The 19,729-nt window shown below is 35.5% G+C and overlaps 1 protein-coding gene across 1 annotated transcript in view; it reads left to right on the top strand.

Moving 5' to 3' along the window:
* ZPBP (zona pellucida binding protein) overlaps window positions 1-19,729 on the top strand; it is a 131,853-nt gene that overhangs the window by 46,566 nt on the left and 65,558 nt on the right. Inside the window, exon 6 of the mRNA XM_069084510.1 lies at window positions 6,503-6,582. Within this exon, the coding sequence (XP_068940611.1) occupies window positions 6,503-6,582 (80 nt within the window). The remainder of the gene's footprint in view (window positions 1-6,502; window positions 6,583-19,729) is intronic.

Genomic DNA, 19,729 nt, shown 5'->3' with positions numbered 1-19,729 from the left:
GTTTCTCTAAGGGGCACTGTTCTGAGGGTATTTGGGCTGCCTTCGAAGTCTCAGTGTCTTGGGTCACTGGAAGGTGGGGGATGTTTGGATCTTCTTCTTTTTGTGGCTATGGACACCCTTCAGCACCACCTCCTTGACCCTCAAGGCCTTGGACTTGGCTTCTGCTGTGGGGGGGAAACAGCTTCCTTCTTTGCCTTCGGTGCCATCTTGGGAGAAAGGTCAACTCTACTTTTTTAAGGAGTTGTTTTCTTCAGTGAATTTTTGTACACCTTTTTCCATTTTGGGTGCCTTTATTATTTTTTTTAGTCAATATGTTTACTTTTTTCATAATTCTCTTGCATCATTCCAATTTATTTTCCCAATTTTTGTCTACCACTCTTATTTGATTTTAAAATACTTTTTTGGGCTCTTTCAGTAAATCTTTTTTTTTTTTTGCGGGGGGGACAGGAGACAAGAGACCAATTTACATTATTTTTTTCATACTTTGAATACAGCTGATTGAAATTGTCATCCTCTTCTCAGTTTGTGTTTTGATGCACTCTGCCAGCATAGTAACTTTGTATGATCAGGTACTTTTTTTGTTGCTTGCTCATTTTTCCAGCCTATTTATTTACCTCTGACTTGATATTAAAATTGGGTTCTGTTCCCAGGGTGGAAGGGGCACTGTCCCAAGCCTCCGATCTTTTGTAGTATTGTTTTCAGAGTTTGTTTTGGGGTTCTTTAAGTTTTCAGGTCTTCCAAGGGGTATGATCTAAGGAGAATTGCAGTCACTACCTCCTGGTTTATGCTATGGTCTGTAAGCAACCTCAAGAACCCTGGAACTGTAACCAGGGTCTCTGCTGCCCTGTGGCTATGAGCTCTCATATACTAGTGCTCCTCATCACTCTGGGACTACAATCTGGGCCTGTGTCTTGATTCCTGAATAGACAAAGCAGCAGAGTCCTGTCCTGAGTACCAAAAAGGGTCCCCTATAATCTTCTTCTGAGTAGTTGTTCAACCCTCTTACTCTCTGTGGGTCAAGAACCCTGGAGGTCACTGCCACCCATTCAGTTGCCTCCAAGTCCTGCTCCTAACTTGCTAGGGCTGGTTCTGCTGCTAGATGGTGAGGGTGTGTCCTGCTGCTGGCTTGCCAGTGCAAAGCTTGATGCTGCTGAGGTTTGCTGCTGGATTACTGGGGCATAGCCTGTTCTGGACTACACTTTGCTCTTATCCCAGCAATACAAACCTTTCCTATGGATCATCTGAGTTGTCTCTTGTGGTGGAAAATTGTTTTATCTTTTCTATTTGTTGCTTCTCCATAATTTGTTTTGAGGCATTATTTTAAAATTGTTTGGAGGGAAATTTGGGAGAACTCAAGCAAGTCCCTTCTTTTCCTCTGACATCTTGGCTTTACCCCCCATATGCATGTCTTTTCAATATAGAGGTTAGTCAAGATAATTCTTAGAGGAGACTGAGATGAATGCACAGTGTGAATGCATTCATGAATGCACCCACATTGACCTTTTAGCAATTTCTATTTTTCCTCTTTATCTGAATTATTTCCCTTTGAATCTTCAGAACATAACATTCTGGAGTGATTTCTCCTATATAATTTTAAGCCAAATGATTTTAACTCTTCTTTCTATGAATTCTTTGAAATTTGCTCTTCCCAAATCTCAGGCATATTCCAAATTTATGATTTCACTTTTCTTTCATCACAAATTCTAACATGGAATAATCACTTCACTGCAAGATTCCTGATGATCAGCATTCTACACTTCCTCCTCCATTTAGAATGGAATTTCTTTTGGTTGGTTCCCCTAACTTTCAAATAAGGCAATGGCCATTAAGGCAAGATAGGAATGTAATTCTACTTTTGGCAGAGAATTCTAGCAAGTGTCTAAATATTTAAGGTCCCTTGCCATCATGACTATATCATTCCTCTTGGCTAGACTTTTGTTCTATTTCCCAATTTTCCCATCTATTTCTTTTTTCTTTTCAGGGATCTTGTAGTATACTGTGGTGAAAAAATATTTTTTTTTGGTTTTAGTTGATTTCTATTCAGATCCTTTCTACAATGCTTTCCTGCTTCTTTTGAATGTTAGGCTCACCAGAGCCCAACAAGTCACGAGTCTTAGCCCACCAAGTTTTAGTGATATCTTTCAGGTCAAATTTGCTTCTTTTAGTTTATCAAGTTTATTGCTTATGATATGTGCTTTTGTACATAGATTTTTGAGAGTGAGTTTTACTATTGGCTAATTTCTTATACGTTTTTGTCTTATGTACTTCTGGATATCTTAACTGCTATTCCTCTTCCTACACTGTAACTGTATTTGATAATCTTTAGCTTATTGGCTGTATGTAGGGCACTTTCTTTTTCAATTGAAAGCTTTTTTTTAATTAGATTTGAAACTCTTACTTGCCAGGATGCTGTTGTGTTAAACCAGGAAATCAGAAATCCAAATTTTCTTGCTAATCTATGATAAATAAGGACTAATTAAGAGAGCACCTAGCTGCCATTGATTAACTCAAGTCAGCTGCCCCTGAAAAGCTTAAATTCTTGGGTCCTGAAAGAACTAACAGACACGATGGCTAAGAAACTGTTAGTCATATTTAAAGGATTATGGAAAATGGGAGTATGGCACCATAGAAGTGGAGGACTAATGTTCTAATTTTCAAAAAAAGGAAAGAGAAATGAGCCTGCAGATTATAGTCCAATGAACTTGATTTCTATAGCTAAGAAAATTATAGAATAAATTTAACATATGGTTGGCAGCCATTTAGAAAAGTACTATAAATGGTGATTACTTTTTTTTTTGAGGCAGCTGGAGTTAAGTGACTTGCCCAGGGTCACACAACTAGTACATGTCTGAGGTGAAATTTGAACTCAGGTCTTCATGACTCCAGAGCCAGTGCTTTATCCACTGTACCACCAAGTTGCCCCAGTAAATGCTAATTATAAAGAGCCAGCATGGTTTCATCAAGAACAGGTCATATCAAACTAGCCTTATTTCTCTTAAATTTTTTTTAATTCAACCAAAGTATTATTTACTTCCTCACCTGTATTCCTCCACCCTTTGAAAAAACAAAACAAAGCAAAATCCTCATAATAGGAATAGTCGAGCAAAACACAATTTCCCTTATTAACCATGTCCATAAAATGTGGCAATCTATACAGTGTCATCACCTTTCTGTGGGAAGCATATTATATCATGGGCCCCCTGAAATTGTTATTAGTTATGGTATTGGTCAGAGTGCTTACGTCTTTCAAAGTTATTTGACCTTACAGTGTTATTATTATATAAATTGTTCTCCTGATTCTCCTCACTTCACTTGGCATCAGCTTATACATAAGTCTTCCCAGATTTTTCTGAAACCATATCCTTCATTATTCCTTACTGCAGATTACTATTATATTGGATTTCTACTCCCCAGTTGATGGCCATCCACTTAGTTTCCAGTTATTGGCCTCCATACAAAAGAGCTGCTTTAAATATTTTTGTATGTATAGGTCCTTTCCCACTTTCTTTGGCTTCTTGGGATTTAGACCTAATAGTGGTATTGCAGTGTCAAAGGGTATGGCCAGTTTAGTAACTTTTTGGGTACGGTTCTAAATTGTTTCCCAGATTGGCTGGACCAATTCACAACTCCACCAGCAGTGTATTAATATACGTATTTTCCCACAGTCCCTTCAGCATTTATCATTTTCCTTTTTGATCCTTTTTATGGGTATGAGGTAAAACCTCAGATTTGCTTTAATTTGCATTTCTCTATTTCTTAATTATTTAGATTTTTTTTCATATAACTACAGATACCTTATACTTCTTCCTCTGAACATTACCTTTTCATAGTCTTTGACCATTTATCAGTTGGGGAATGGATTTTATCTTTATAAATTTGAATCAATTATCTACATATCCCAGTTACCTGCTCTCATAATTTTAGTTGTATTGGTTTTGTTTATGCAAAAACAATTTAATTTTATGTAATCAATATAGTCCATTTTATCTTCTGTGATCTTTTTTGTTCTTTGACCATGTACTCTTCTCCTATCTATAGAAAGGTAATTTCATCATTACTCTTCTAATTTTTTATGTCTAAATAATATGCCCATGTGGAGATTCCCTTGGTATAGGATTTGAGTTGTTGGTCTATACCTGATTTCTGCCAGACTTTCTATATTTTTCAGCAGTCCTTATGGAATAATGAATTCTTACCCTAACACCTGGAATATCTAGTTTTCTCAGACACTAGGCTACTGTTCTCTTTCTTTCTACCTGTTGTATACCTAATGTATTTACCAAGATAGCTGGTGGTACAATGGATAGAATGCTGATCCTGGAGTCAGAAAAACCTGAGTTCAGATATGGCTTCAAACACTTACTAGATATGTGGTCACTTAACTTCTGTCTGCCTCAATTCCCCTTACTATATAATGGGGAAGATAACAGTGCCTACCATGCAGGGTAATTATGAGGATCAAATTAGATAATATTTATAAAAAATGACTAGCACAGTACCTGCCATTTAGTAGGTTCTATATAAATACTTATTCTCCAATATATCAATAAAAACATATTTCTTCTTTTAAAAAATTAATTACATATAAAAGTAATTTCTTTTTCTTTTTTGGCAATTTTTTTTTCTTTTTAAACTTAAATACAAACCAAGAAAAGAAAATGAAAAGAATGTTGTCATGTACCCAGCAGAACATAAGAGAGGATTCAATATAAAACAAATGACTATTTCAAGAAAACCTATATAATAAATAACAGAAGTAAATTTTAATATTCATTTTTAAAATAAAAGTTTTGAGCCCCAGATTTTCTTCCTCTCTTCAATCCTTACCCTTCCTTGAGAAGGCAAGCAATTTGATATAGGTTAGAAATGTGGAGGTATGTAAAACATTATTGTATTAGTTGTGTTGCGAAAGAAAACATGGACCAAAAAAGGACCCCAGAAAATAAAGTTAAAAAAAGTATGCCTTAATCTGCATTGACTCCATCATGAACAACCTATTTCTTAATCAGTACAAATCATTTTGATGATTACTGCTTTATAGTGTAGTTTGTGAGCCTCATTTTCTTTTTAGGGCTGGATTACTAGTAGAAGAAAAGAATAATGTGGATATAGTTTATCTTTTGTAAGATATGTGTCCACATGTAAAATTATGTTTAGTATTTGTATGTGGCCCAAGACTAGAATGCATCTGTAGTTCAGGTTTATCTCAATAGAGAAGCAAGGATCATGACTGCATGCTTGTTGGGGAGAGGGACAGGCAGGTTCTTGGGACTGCTGAGGCTGTGCAGTTTTCTGGAGGGGAATGGGCAGAAGGGAAATAATAGTATACATGTTTCTGTATATCAGAAATATATAATGTAAAATTCCTAAAGTAATCTTCAGCACTTAGTTTGCAATATATTAGTTTACATGAGTTTATGTAGTCATTTATAGGCTCTTTAGATATTTTATGACTGTTAAGTATGACAATTATAGGATTGATTTTTATATTTAACTCTTTGGAATCAGTTTCATTGTTTTATAATCATACTTTTAATGTTCTGGTTTCCCAGCCAATTAGAAACTCAAAGTGGTGTCTCCCTATGATTCCTTTAGGAAACTATTAACAATAAGAACTGAATAAATTTTGTTGACTGGCTAACCACCAGGCCTAAAACTGAAGTTTGAATATTTTCTTCATGAATGAAATTGAATGAAATTTTCTTCAACTGTGAAGAAAATAATTTCAAAAGTTACTGAGATTTTCTTATATTTGAATCTATAAGGTCTATACATAATGAGTAGACTTGGGCAATAATCTTGTGAAGCAGCTTAATATAGATAACCAGTCTACACAAAATTAAGACATTCCAGCTCAACCGTAGAGGTTTTTTTTTAAAACCCAAATTATCTTTATAATTTAAGCCAGATTTCTGTTTTTGTTTTGGCATAGTAGTTACTGACTGAAAATCTAAAAGATAAACATTACTATGGCAGATATAAGCATAAAGAGTAAGATTTTTAAGTGGAACCCCCAGGGAAAAAAAATCCATTTACATGCAACAGAAATGGGCCAAACAATTGCTCTCTGAAAAGAGATTAAACTGGTATTAGAGAGAGAAACAAGCACAGATCTATAAGGGAGGCTAATGAAAACAATTTCATAAAGGAAAAACAAACTTGAAATGTTTTGTAAGATTAAATATGAAAATCCTGCATTTGAGCAAATAAGGGTTTTTTTTTTCACCTGAATTATTCAAGCCAGCAGTTTGTTATGAGCAATTCATATAGTGAGGTTGATTCTTAAATGTATTTAGTGTATATAGTCTAACATCTCCTTAACAAAACTGATTATGCTTGCTTATGAAGACAGTAGTGTGGCAGTAGGACCTGTTATATAATTAACTTAGTTGTTAAGGAGGCAACATCTTAGGCTTGTTACATTTTTTTTAAAATTTGATGCCCTTTTAACAAATATTAGTAGTGCTTTAGACTTTTGATATAATGTTACATATTTTTTCAGTTATCCTCATAGAAAATGGGACAAAAGGACCTGATCCATGCACAAATTCTTCTTGTGATTCTGTTGAAAGACTAGATAAGGTATAGTATGTGAAAAAACAGATGTGTAATGCTGGTGTTAAACTCTCATAGCATTAAGAGTTATCTTTTTTGAGTCATAATACCTTCATGGGACATTTGGGGATATGTTATGTTTACATGGTCCTGTCCTGGTCCACAGACTGAAATTGATTCCTCATTTTTATAAATTCTTAACCAGCATAGTTTTAGAAGAAAAATAAAAGATACCCCTGAATGAGCAGTAATTAGTTCCAAAAAGGAATGTAAATCAATGAAGTAACTTAACAATATTCAAAACAAGAGCTCCTCCGGTAAAAACTACCCACACCTTCAACCTCCCAAAACCTGTTTCTACCTATAGTATAGGGCAGGTTAGTCCTTTGTAGTCGGGTTTTTTTTTTTTTTAATTATTTGACTCCGTGTATTTCTTCATAATTTCCTATATGGTATTCCGGACAAGGTGAAGACAGTCCTCTAGTCTTCTCTAATCTTTCATACCATCTCTGTAGTTCAGGATGAAGGTAAAACCTTTAGCTGCTCCCCTTCTCTCTGGCTGTCTTACCTCTCCCCTGTAGTTTAGTAATACCATTTCTTAATTTATCATGTGTCTGTAATGGGAATGCAAATTTGACAGATCTTCCCTGCCCCTAGGCTAAAGTGCACCTGAAGCCTGGGGTGGGAGGCTTGTTTTTCAGTAGATACTTTTTGATTGGCCAGTGGGTCAATAAGGTTGTTACATTCTCTGAGCCAAGAGAAGGCTATATAAGCCCTGATGTGTAGCTTTGTTTTGGGGGCTCACTTTGAGAAGTGTTCTGTGATTTGATCTGTATTCTGAAAAGCCGTTGTCCAGAGGGGGCCCCCCCCCCGTTCGGAAATCTGTCTACTTGATCTGTTTCTGTCTTGATAATTCTGCCTGTATACTTTGAAGTTCGGGGTGCTGACCTTTTCCCCTGAACAAGGTAAACGATACATGTCTGACTGATTAAAGTAAGCTTGTTAACCCATTTTTGAGTTGCTTTCCTTTATCAAAGCAGATCTAAGAACCTGTGTTGGCAGACACCCTGGGGAAGCCGGGGTGCTTGCTGCTACAGTGTCTTAAAGCAAGAATATTTTTTATTCTTCTCAACAATTGAAAAGGAGGAGGGATAGGGTTGTGAAAAGATGTGAAAAGAAACACATTTCATAGTATTTTTTAAAAATCACAGCCTCAAATTTTAGGGTACTAAGTAAAATAGTATCAGTTACATCTAGCTAATATTACCTCCTATGTGAAATATTTGTCATACAACTGAATGAGTGGGTAATTACCACTTATCACTCCTTCACTCTTCATTCTCTGAAATGGCTATTTATTTTACTCATTAATTTGGACTTTTTTCTATACATAAAGCCATTAGTTTACATATGCCAGTTTAAATGAATAATCCTATCATATTATTATTGTTTATCTTTTTCACCATTTATAGTTCAGCAAGAGGCTAAGAAAGTGTAAACCAGTAACAAGAGAGAGTAGAACAGAACAAGGGGAAAAACACTATTTTTTGAAAAATCTGTTTTAGCTATTCTACAATAGTTGACACTGATACAAAAGCACATTTTGTATTATGAACTCAGTAATGGGATTTCCACAACAGGAAAACTATTTTTGTCCCTCTATTTCAATAATTAAAACACAAACTTCACTGTAGAAGTGGTGTTTTCTGTCCCGTTTCAACCTTGATGTTCTGTTGGATCTTTACTGGTCCTCTCTCTTTTTTTCTCAGTCACTTGAGCTTTGTTACTTACTGTAGTCAAATTAATAGTTCACTACTTTTTTATGTTATCCAAATATATATGTGTGGGCATATATGTAACATTATATGTATATGTTATATGCATAAATTATTATGTATATTATACATGTATATACACACATCAAAGCCTCAACTTTTATTGTACTAGATAAAATAATATAAATGTTTTTTTAATTTGAAATATATCTTCAGTATGTGAAATCTTTATTACTTAAGTGGATAAGTAAAGTGACTTAAAATCTATAATTTTTAATATTCTGAGTTAAGAAAGAGATCTTATAATGTTTCTAAATGAAAATATACTTAACTGTTGTTTTGATAGTTGTGAACCTTGTTATCTGAATCTTATTGGTTTAAACAAGACCTTGAGCTATTATCACTTTTAGGTAGTTTTTGTTCCATATAATTTTTCAAAGCATTTAATAAAAAAAATACAATGATGGTTTAAAAATACACCTTGTGCAAATCTGCTAAATGCCAGGCAATCATTTTGGTGATTTTTAAGGTTTTAAAAATTTTAAATTTTTTTAAACATTTAAAATGTGTTTTATGTTCATTATTTTCTAGTAATATAGTAATTATATAGGGCATTTATCTGAGTTTTCTTTTTATTTTATTATACCTAAGTACTTTTCACTTCACTATATAATAAATCACAATCTATCAACATAGGCTGATCTTACAATTTCATTACTGTGGGTATCTTTTGCTCATTTGTGTGTATGGAATTTGATTTAGGTGAGAAAAGTGTTATTGACATCTTTAACAAATATTTGAATGCACATTATGAACAAGACATTATTCAAAGCATTTTGCAGAGCAGATCAGAGAACAGAGATTATAGGGGAAATAAAGTGTTTATAGCTTTGTTGAATATGAATGATTGTTATCAATCCATTAAAAAAAACAGAGAATTCTTTTCTTAGAGGAATAAATATGCTTATTTTCCTGTTTTTAGTTTTCCTTTTCTCACCAACTTTCTTCTAATTCATAATGGGAAAAGGAACCATATACAGACAGTGATAACCAAGGAAAATGATTTTTCTTTTTCTTTTAAGATGGTTTTATATTTTTCTGAGAGACAGTTTGAAAGAGCTTTCAAATAAATTTTGCTGTCTCTGCACCCTGAGCCACTGGTATCTTGAGGACAAGGGCATCAGAGTGTAGTGATATTGCAGAATCTTTGAGAACAGCAATTAATAGACAGTTCCTATGTGGAATGAAAAGTGAATAAGAAAGTAGGATTTTCTAGTATTTAATTATTAGCCTTTCCTGTTCAAAATGCTTTCTTTTTTGATTGGAAGAGCTGACCAATATGGGTTTGTTTTGTTTTGGATTTTTTTAGCATTTTTATTTAAAGTTTTGAGTTCCAAATTCTATTGCTCTCTCCTTCTTCCCCTTCTTGAGAGGATAAGCAGTCAGATATAGTTTATACATTTGCAATTACATAAAACATTTCCATGTTAGTCTTTTTGTACAAGAAGACTCAAAAGAAAAAGAAAATGAAAGTGAAAAATAGCACTCCAGTTTGCATTCAATCAATATCAGTTCTTTCTCTGGAGGCAGATCCTATGTTTCATCATTAGTCTTTCAGGGTTGTCTTGGATCATTGTATTGTTGAGAAAGCTGTCATTCACAGTTCTTAATTAATATTATTGTTACTGTATACAATGTTCTCCTTCACTATGTTCACTTCACTATGGATCAGTTCATGTATGTCTTTCCAAGTTTTTCTGAAATCATCCTGCTTGTCATTTCTTTTAGCACAGAAGTATTCCATTACAATCACCACAGCTTGTTTAGCCATTCCCCAGCTGGTGGGCATCCCTTGGATTTCCACTTCTTAAACCATGACAAAAATATTTTTGTATGTATAGGTCCTTTTCCCTTTTATAAAAAAAATGTCTCTTTGGGATTGTAGTGCCAATCTCCCTAGAATACCCAGGATGGCTCTTGGCACAGATTCTTTAATCTGCTTTTCTAAAGGAAAACCACTCGTAGCGGTTAGCAATCTTACTTTAATCAAACATATGTCATTTATCTAGTTCAGGGTGAAAAGTCAGCACCCTTAGCTTCAGAGAAAATACAAACAGAAGTTACAAGCAGAGAAAAATACAGACAGAGATAATAACACGATTCAACAGACTAACAGACAGGACTTCTAGCTGTCTGACCATCACATACCTATATAGGTAGTTACCAGAGACAGAAGCACCAACATCTAGGTTTTCAAAGCTGGGGTATTCAATACCTGCCCAGAGTCTCATCTGGCCAAATCACACAATTTTTTAAAATGCTTTATTAACTTCTGATTTATATCATTCATTTCTGCCAGATTTTGAATTACAAATTTTTCCCCATTTTTCTCCTACCCACCACACCAAAATAGCGGTCCCACAGGATATCCCCTCCTCCAATCTGCTCTCTCCCATATCTTCTCCCAAACCCCCTTTGACTTTTCCAGTAGAGCATGGTGGATCTCTATGTCCCAATGCCTGTATATCTTATTTTCCACTTACATTTAAATAGTATTAATAATAGTATATATATACTTTTAAAAGTATATATACTTTTAAACATTTGATTTTAAAACTTTGAATTCCAGATTGATTCCCTTCCTCCCTTGTCACCCACCCTTACTGGGAAGATAACCAATTCAGTATAGGTTGTACATGTGTAGCTATGCAAAACATTACCATAGTAGATATATTGTAAAAGACTGACCATATTTCCCTCCCTCCTATCCCACCTCCCACTTGTTCTATTCTCTACTTTGATCCTGTCCCTTTTCAAAAGTGGGTGCTTCCAATTTCCCTCCCCCCAGCCTGCCCTCCCTTCCATTATCCCCCCTCTCATCCCCTTACCCTCTACTCTCTTGTAGGGTGAGATACCCCATTTAGTGTGTATGTCATTCCCTCTCTAAGCCAAATTTAATGAGAATAAGGTTTTGCCTTTTTGCCTTCCTGTTCTTCCCCTCCCTTGTAACCATTTTCCCTTGCCGTTTCTATATGAGATAGTTTACCCCATTCTGTCTCTCCCCATCTCCTCTCATTATATTCCTCTCTTACCTCTTAATTTCACCCTTTAAGTACCATCCCTTCCTATTAAATTGTTCCTGTGCCCTCTATCTATGTATACCTGTAAACATATATACATACATTCACATATGTATTCATACACCCATATACCCTCCAATATAGACATATATATATATATATATATATATATATATATATATTTCTATTCTCTTCAACTATTTTCATACTGAGAAAAGTTTCATCAGTTACAATTATAGTTTTTCCATGTAGGAATGTAAATAGTTCAACTTTAATAAATTCCTTAGGATTTCTTTTCCCTCTTCACCTTCTCAAGCTTCTCTTTCTTGTTGTATCTGAATGTCAAATTTTCTATTTAACTCTGATTTTTTCATCAAGAATGCTTGAAAGTCCTCTGTTCCACTGAATGACCATATTTTCCCCTGAAATATAATCCTCAGTTTTGCTGGGTAGGTGATTCTTGGTTTTAATCCCAGCTCCTTTGACCTCCAGAATATCATATTCCAATGCCTTCGATACCTCGGTGTGTAAGCTGCCAGATCCTGTGTTATCCTGATTGTGTTTCCACCATATTCAAACTGTTTCTTCCTGGCTGTTTGTAATATTCTCTTCTTGATCTGGTAATTTTAGAACCTGGCTATAATATTCCTAGGAGTTTCTTTTTGTGGTCTTTTTCAGGAGGTGATTGGTGGATTCTTTCAACCTCTATTTTCCCCTCTGGTTCTAAATCATCAGGGCAGTTTTCCTTGAGAATTTCTTGGAGGATGATTTTTAGGTTCTTTCTTTGATCATGACTTTCAGGTAGTCCAATAATTTTTAAATTATCTCTCCTGGATCTATTTTCCAGGTTAGTGGTTTTCCCATGAGATATTTCACATGGCCTTCTATTTTTTCATTTGTTTGGATATGTTTAACAGCATCTTAGTTTCTTATAAAGTCACTAGCTTCCATTTGCTCCAATCTAATTCTGAAGGAATGATTCTCTTCAGTGAGCTTTTGAGATTCTTTTTCCATCTGGCAAATTTGGCTTTTTAAGGCATTCTTCTCCTTGCCTTTTTGAACCTCTTTTGCCATTTGAGTTAGTCTGTTTTTTAAGGTGTTATTTTCCTCAGTCAGGCTGTTGACTCTCATTTCATAATTTTCCTTCATCATACTTATTTCTCTTCCCAATTTTTCCTCCACTTCTCTTATCTGCTTCTTGAGGTCCTCTATGGCTTGTAACCAGCTTTTATTTTCCTTGGAAGTTTTTGGTGCAGGAGTTCTGACTTCACTGTCTTCCTCCTGTTCCATGCTTTGATCCTTTTTGTCCCACAAATAGTAGTCTAATGTTGGATTGCTTTGCTTCCTTTTCCTGCTAATTTTGCCACTCAATTACTTGACTTTTGGGCTTTTTGCCACAGTAGGACTCTGCTACCAGACAGGGGAGCTTCGTCCCAAATGCTGGGGTTTTCTCAGCTCCCAAAGGTTGGGTGCCCTCTTTGAAGCCTTCACATGCTCTAGCAAACTGGTCACATGCCCCAGAACCTCCACCCTAGATGTCAATCCACATCCAAGCAGGTTGAAGTAAGAGTGATTACCCTTAAGACTGGTAGCTTGGTCCCCCTACACTGTAGGCCAGGAGCTGAAGCTGCCACATGGGGATGGCTGCATGGCTGCGGCTCCTCAGTGGCTTCTCGCCCAGGGTCAAAGGCTGACCACACTCCCAACTATTGGATTCCAAAGTTTGCACTGTACTGACCTCTAACTTTGTCCTTCACATCTATGTGTTGATAATTCTGGAAACTGCCATAGCTGCTGCTGACCTGGAGTCCCTCCAGCCTGTGGTTGGTCAGGCCTGCCCTGGGGCTAAAATCTTGGTGTGGGGCTGGGCTCGGCTACCAGAGCACTGTGCTTGCTGATTCCTGCTGGCCTGCTGGGCTGTCCTCAGTGGGAGGTTAGCTTCTTTGTGTCATTTTGTGGGTTCTGTAGTTCCAAATTTTGTTCAAAGTCCCCTTTTACATGAATTGGGGGAGGTGGAGGCTGGAGTCCTGCAGAAGTTCTGTTTCCATTCCACCATCTTGACTCTGCCCCCCAAATCACACAACTTTTAAGGGGCAGGGAACATCTTCAAATTACTTGACCATTACAGGGCTATAGACCTAGCAGTGGTATTGCTGGAAAAAGGGTATGCACAGTTTGATTGCCCTTTGGGCACAGTTCTAAATTTCTCTCTAGAAAAGATAAGTTCATAATTCTACTAACAGTGCATTAGTGTCCCAGTTTTCCCACATCCTCTCCAATATCCAGCATTTTCATTTTTTGTCATGTTAACCACTGATAGGGTGTGGCAGTATCTCAGAGCTGTTTTAATTTTCATTTATCTGATGAGTAGTTATTTAGAACAATTTTTCATTTGACTATAGACAATTTTGATTTCTCCATCTGAAAACTGCCTATTCATATCTTTTGACCATTTATCAGTTGGAGAATATTTGTATTTTTATAAATTTGACTTAATTCTCTATATATTTGGGAAATAGACATTTATCAGAGATACTTGATGCAAAAAAAATTCACCCAGTTTTCTCTTTTCCTTATAATTTTGGTTGCATGATTTTATTTGTTAAAAAAAACTTTTAAATTTATATAATCAAAATTTTTTGTTACATTTTAATGCTCTTTATATCTTCTTAGGTCCTTAATTTTTCCCATATCCATATATATGACAAATTATTCCATACTCTCTTAATTGTTTGATATCACTCTTTATGTATAAATCATGTATTCATTTTGGCCTTATCTTAGTATAGGGTATAAGATGTTGGTCTATACCTAGTTTCTGCCATACTGTTTTCCAGTTTTCCCAGCAATTTTTGTCAAATAATGAATTTTTTTGTTCCAAAAGCTTGGATCTTTGGGTTTATCATGTACTAGATAACTATGGTCATTTATTGTAAGGTAATTTGTACCTAATTTATTCCACTGATTCACAACTCTGTTTCTTAGCCAGAACAAAATTATTTTAATAAGTACTACTTTATAAGACAGTTTGAGACTTGGTATAGTTAGACCATCTTTTGCACTTTTTTCATTGACTCTCTTATTATCCTTGAGCTTTTGTTCTTTCAGGTGAATTTGGTTATTTTTTTCTAGCTCTATAAAATATTTTTTGATAGTTTGATTGGTATGGCATGATATAAACATATTCATTTAGGTAGAATTGTTAGTTTTTATTATATTGATTCAGCCCACCTATTAGCAATTAATATTTTTCCAGTTGTAACAGATTTGATTTTGTGTGAAAATGTTTTATAGTTGTATTCATACAGTTCCTGGGTTTGTCTTAGCAAGTAGACTCCCAAGTATTTTATGTTGTCTACAGTTATTTTAAATGGAATTTCTCTTTCTATCTCTTGCTTTAGGACTTCATTGATAATACATAGAAATATTTATGAAATGTGGGCTTATTTTGTATCTTGAAACTTTGCTAAAGTTGTTAATAATTTCAAGTAGTTTTTTAATTTTAAAAAAATATATTTATTTTTAGTTTTTAGCATTCATTTCCACAAGATTTTGAGTTATATTTTTTTCTTCCCATCTTTCCCCTACTCCTAACCCAAAATAGCAAGCATACGGATTACCCCTTGTCCCAATCTGTTTTCTCTTACATACTCCCCCTTCACCCCCTCAACTTTCTAGTAGGGCAAGATGGGGTTTCTATACCCTAATGCCTGTATATATGATTTCCCAGTTATATATATTATAATATATATATATATATATATATATATATATAACTTTATATATAGTAAAATCTCCCAGTTTTATTTATATATATATTCCCTTCACCTATCCTCATACTGAGAAAAGTCTTATGAGTTACAATTATCATTTTTCCATGTAGGAATGTAAATGGTTCAACTTTAGTAAGTTCCTTATGATTTATTTTTCCTGTTTACTGTGTCATACTTCTCTTCTTGTATTTGAAGGTCAAATTTGCTGAACACCTCAGGTTTTTTCATCAAGAATGCTTGAAAGCCCTCTTTTTCATTGAATGACCATTTTTTCCCTGTAGCATTATACTCAGTTTTGCTGGGTAGGTGATTTAGTCCTAGCTCCTGTGACCTCCAGAATATAATATCCCAAGTCCTTCAGTCCCTTAATGTAGAAGCTGCTAGGTTTTGTGTTATCTTAATTGTGTTTCCACATTACTCAAATTGTTTCTTCCTGGCTGCTTGCAGTATTTTCTCCTTGACCTGGGAACTCTGGTATTTGGCTATAATATTCCTAGGAGTTTTCTTTTTGGGATCTTTTTCAAGAGGTGATCGGTGAATTCTTTTCATTTCTGTTTTGCCCTTTGATTCTAGAATATCAGGGCAATTCTGCCTGATAATTTCTTGAAAGATGGTATCTAGACTCTTTTTTGATCATGGCTCTCAGGTAGACCAATAATTTTTAAATTATCTCTCCTGGATCTGTTTTCCAGGTCAGTGGTTTTTCCAATGAGATATTTCACATTGCCTTCTATTTTTTTGGATTTGTTTTATAGTATCTTGATTTCTTATAAAGTCATTAGCTTTCAGTTGCTCCAATCTAATTTTGAAGGAGTTATTCTCTTCAGTGAGTTTTTTAAATTCCTTTTCCATATGGCAAATTGGCTTTTTGGGCCTCTTTTGCTATTTGAATTAGTCTATTTTTAAGGTGTTATTTTCTTCAGTGTATTTTTGGGTCTCCTTTCCCAGGCTATTGACTCACTTTTCATTGCATCATTCTCATTTCTCTTCTCAATTTTTCCTCTACTTCTCTTACCTGATTTTCAAAATCCTTCTTGGGTTCCTCCATGGCCTGTAACAAATTCATATTTTTCTTGGAGGCTTTTGATGCAGGAGTTCTGACTTTGACGTCTTCCTCCCACTCCATGCTTTGATACTTTTAGTCCCCCCAAAAAGATTTTATCCTCTGTTTGTGCTTTCATTGATTGCTCATATTGGCAGCTAATTACTTGACTTTTGAGCTCTTTGCCATGGTAGAACTCTGCTTCCAGAATGGAGAGAGCTATGTCCCAAATTGCTGGGGTTTTTGCAGCTGCTGGAGCTATTCAATGGGCACCCTCTCTACAGCTCCCACATACTCTGACTCACACACCATAGGACCACCACCCAAGACTGCAATCCAGATACAAGCAGGTCAAAACAAGAGTGATTACCCTCTGAATGGTTGCTTGGTCCCCTTACAATATGCAGGCCAGGAACTCCAGAAACAGTCATGTGACAGTGGCTGTAGCCACTACGCCTCCTCTGTTTCTTGCCCCGGGGATAGAAGCTGGACTGCACTCCCCCTGTTCCAATAATGTTCCGCACTGATGTTTTACTTTGTCTTTGGCATTTGTGGATTGAGAAGTCTGGAAACCACTACAGCTTCTGGTGATTTATTCCCATGAAGTTTGCTCCAGCTGCTGCTGGTTGGTGCCACTCTGGGGCTAAAACCTTGGTTCAGAGACTGGACTGAGCTCTTAGCACACTGCGAATGGACCCTTCCTACCAGCCTACCGGTCTTCCTTCCATGGGAGATTTGTTTCTCTCTGTCACTTTGTGGGTTCTATAGCTCTAAAGTTTGTTTATAGTAATTTTTTACATGTATTGTAGGAGGTGGAAGCCAGAGCTGCACAGAAGTCCTATTTCCACTCTGCCATCTTGGCTCTACCCTTCACCCCCTCCCCAAGTAGTTTTTTTAGTTGATTCTCTAGGAATCTCTAAATATAACATCATCTCATCTGCAAACAGTGATAGTTTTGTTTTCCTCATTGCCTATTCTAATTCCTTTTTCTTTTCTTATTGCTATAGCTAACATCTCTGGTACAATATTAAATAATAGAGGCAATAATGAGTATCCTTACTTTGACCCTAATTGTCTTGAGAAAGCTTCCTAGCTATCCCCATTATAGATAATGCTCACTAATTTTAAGGTAAGCTCCATTTATTTGTATAGTTTCTAATTTTTTTAATAGGCATGGGTGCTATATTTTATCACAGGCTTTTTCTGCATCTGTTGATATAATCATATAGTTTCTGTTGATTTTGTTATTGATATGGTCATTTATACTGGTAGTTTTCCTGTTTTGAACCACCCTTGAATTCTTGGTATAAATCCCACCTGGTCACAGGGTATGATTCTTGTAATATATTGCAGTAATCTCTTTGCTAGTATTTTGTTTAAATTTTTTTGCATCAATATTCATTAGGGATATTTGTCTATAATTTTCTTTCTTTGTTTTGACTCTTCCTGGTTTAGGTATCAGCACAATATTTATGTCATAGAAGAAAGTTGGCAGTACTCCTTCTTTGCTATTTTTCCAAATAGTTTATATATTATTGGGATTAATTGTTCTTTAAATGCTTGGTAGAATTCACTTGTGAATTCATCTGGACCTGGGGATTTTTTCTTAGGGAGTTCATTTATGGCTTCTTTAATTTCATTTTCCAGGATTGGGTTATTTAAATGTTAACCTGGAAAAAAGTTACATTTTTTAGATATTCATCCATTTCATTTAGATTGTAAAATTTATTGGCATATAATTGAGCAAAATAGCTCCTGACAGTTGTCTTCATTTCTTCTAAAGTGGTGGTGAATTCATCCCTTTTATTTTATTTTTTTAAAGCAATTGGGGTTAAGTAACTTGCTCAAGGTTACAAGGCCAGGTGTTTCTAGGTAGATGCTAAGTGTCTGAGCCTGGATTCGATCCCCTGGGTCATTCCGACACTGGGGCTGGTGCTCTTACTCTCTGTGCTACCTGGCCACCCCATCCCTTTTATTTTTTGACACTAGTGATTTGCTTTTCTTCTTTCCTTTTTTAGAAATCAAATTAACCTATTGTTTATCACTTATCCCATTCAGTTTTCTCCAGAGAATTATCATCTCTGACTTTTCCAGAATTTTATTTACCTCCTTCTTTCTTGTTTACTTTTTGGTTAGATTTATCTGGTTCTGATAGGGGAAAGTTGAGGTCTCCCACTAGTATAGTTTTATTATCTATTTAGTTCTGTAACTCATTCAACTTGTTTTTAGGGTTAGATCATTTAATTTTCAATTTATTTTAATCTCTCTTTCTAATTTCCCATTATTTTTTTTTTTTTTGCTTTTTTTTGGACGGCAATTGGAGTTAAGCAACTTGCCCAAGGTCACATGGCTAGTTTTGTGTGTGTGTGAGTGTGTGTGTGTGTTAGGTGTCTGAGGCCAGATCCGAACTCAGGTCCTCCTGACTCCAAGGCCAGTGCTCTATTCACTGTGCCACCTAGCCACCCCTCCCTTTCCCATTATTGAATGTAACTTTTTATTTCATTATAATCTGAAAAGGAAGTGTTTACTATTTCTATTTTTCTCCATTTGGTTATAAGGTTTTTATGTCCTAATATATGGTTAGTTTTTGTGTAAGTGCCATCTACTGCTGAAAAAAAAGTATATTCCTTTTTATTTTCATTCACATTTCTCCAGAGATCATATCTAACAAAACAGCATGCAAACTTTACCTTTAGGAGGGAGTGTATATTCTAATGGAGAAGACAACATGCTAGAACTGGACAAATAGAATATATGTAGTGTAAATGGAGGGTAATCTCAGAAGGGAGATAGAAGCAATAGGGAGAGAAAGAGAAGACAGGAAAGGCCACCTCTAGATGGTATTTTAATTGAGTCAGGAAAGTGAGGAAAGAGAGCATTACAGGAATGGGGAATAGCCAGTGCCAAGGTAGAGAACTGGAAGATGGACTGCCATGTATGAGGCATAGCAAGAGGTTAGTGGTGTTGGAGCATAGAGAATGTAGAGGAGAGGAAAATATAAGACTAAAAAAGGGACAAGTTATAAAGGGCTTTAAAAGCAAAGTATTTCATCTTTGACCCTGATGGAGTAGGAAGTCATTAAAATTTATTGAGTCGGGGTGGGGTGATGTGGTTAGACCTGCACTTTAGGAAGATCACTTTGGCAGCTGAGTGGAGGATGGTCTGAAATGGGGAGAGAGTTGAGGCAAGAAGACCAACTAGAAGGCCACTGTTAGTATTTGAGGTGTGAGGTGATGATGGCCTGGACCAAGGTAAAGACTAAGTAGAGAGAAGGGGGTGTATAAGAAAGATTTGTAGGAAAGATGTTATGAAAGTAGAAACTGTAAAACTTAGTAACCACTTAGTTATGTGGAATGAGTGTGAATATGGAGTCAAATATAACATTGTTTTGAGCTTGGATGACTTTGGAAGGATATTGATGAATATACTATCTATCTATCTATCTATCTATCTATCTATCTATCTATCTATCTATCTATCTATCTATCTATCTATCTATCTATC

The sequence above is a fragment of the Petaurus breviceps genome, unplaced genomic scaffold, assembly GCF_028583685.1.
Source record: "Petaurus breviceps papuanus isolate PSGF00001 unplaced genomic scaffold, PetGlider_PUasm1.0 174, whole genome shotgun sequence".
Lineage (NCBI taxonomy): Eukaryota > Metazoa > Chordata > Mammalia > Diprotodontia > Petauridae > Petaurus > Petaurus breviceps.
This window is presented reverse-complemented; position numbering and strand designations above follow the sequence as displayed.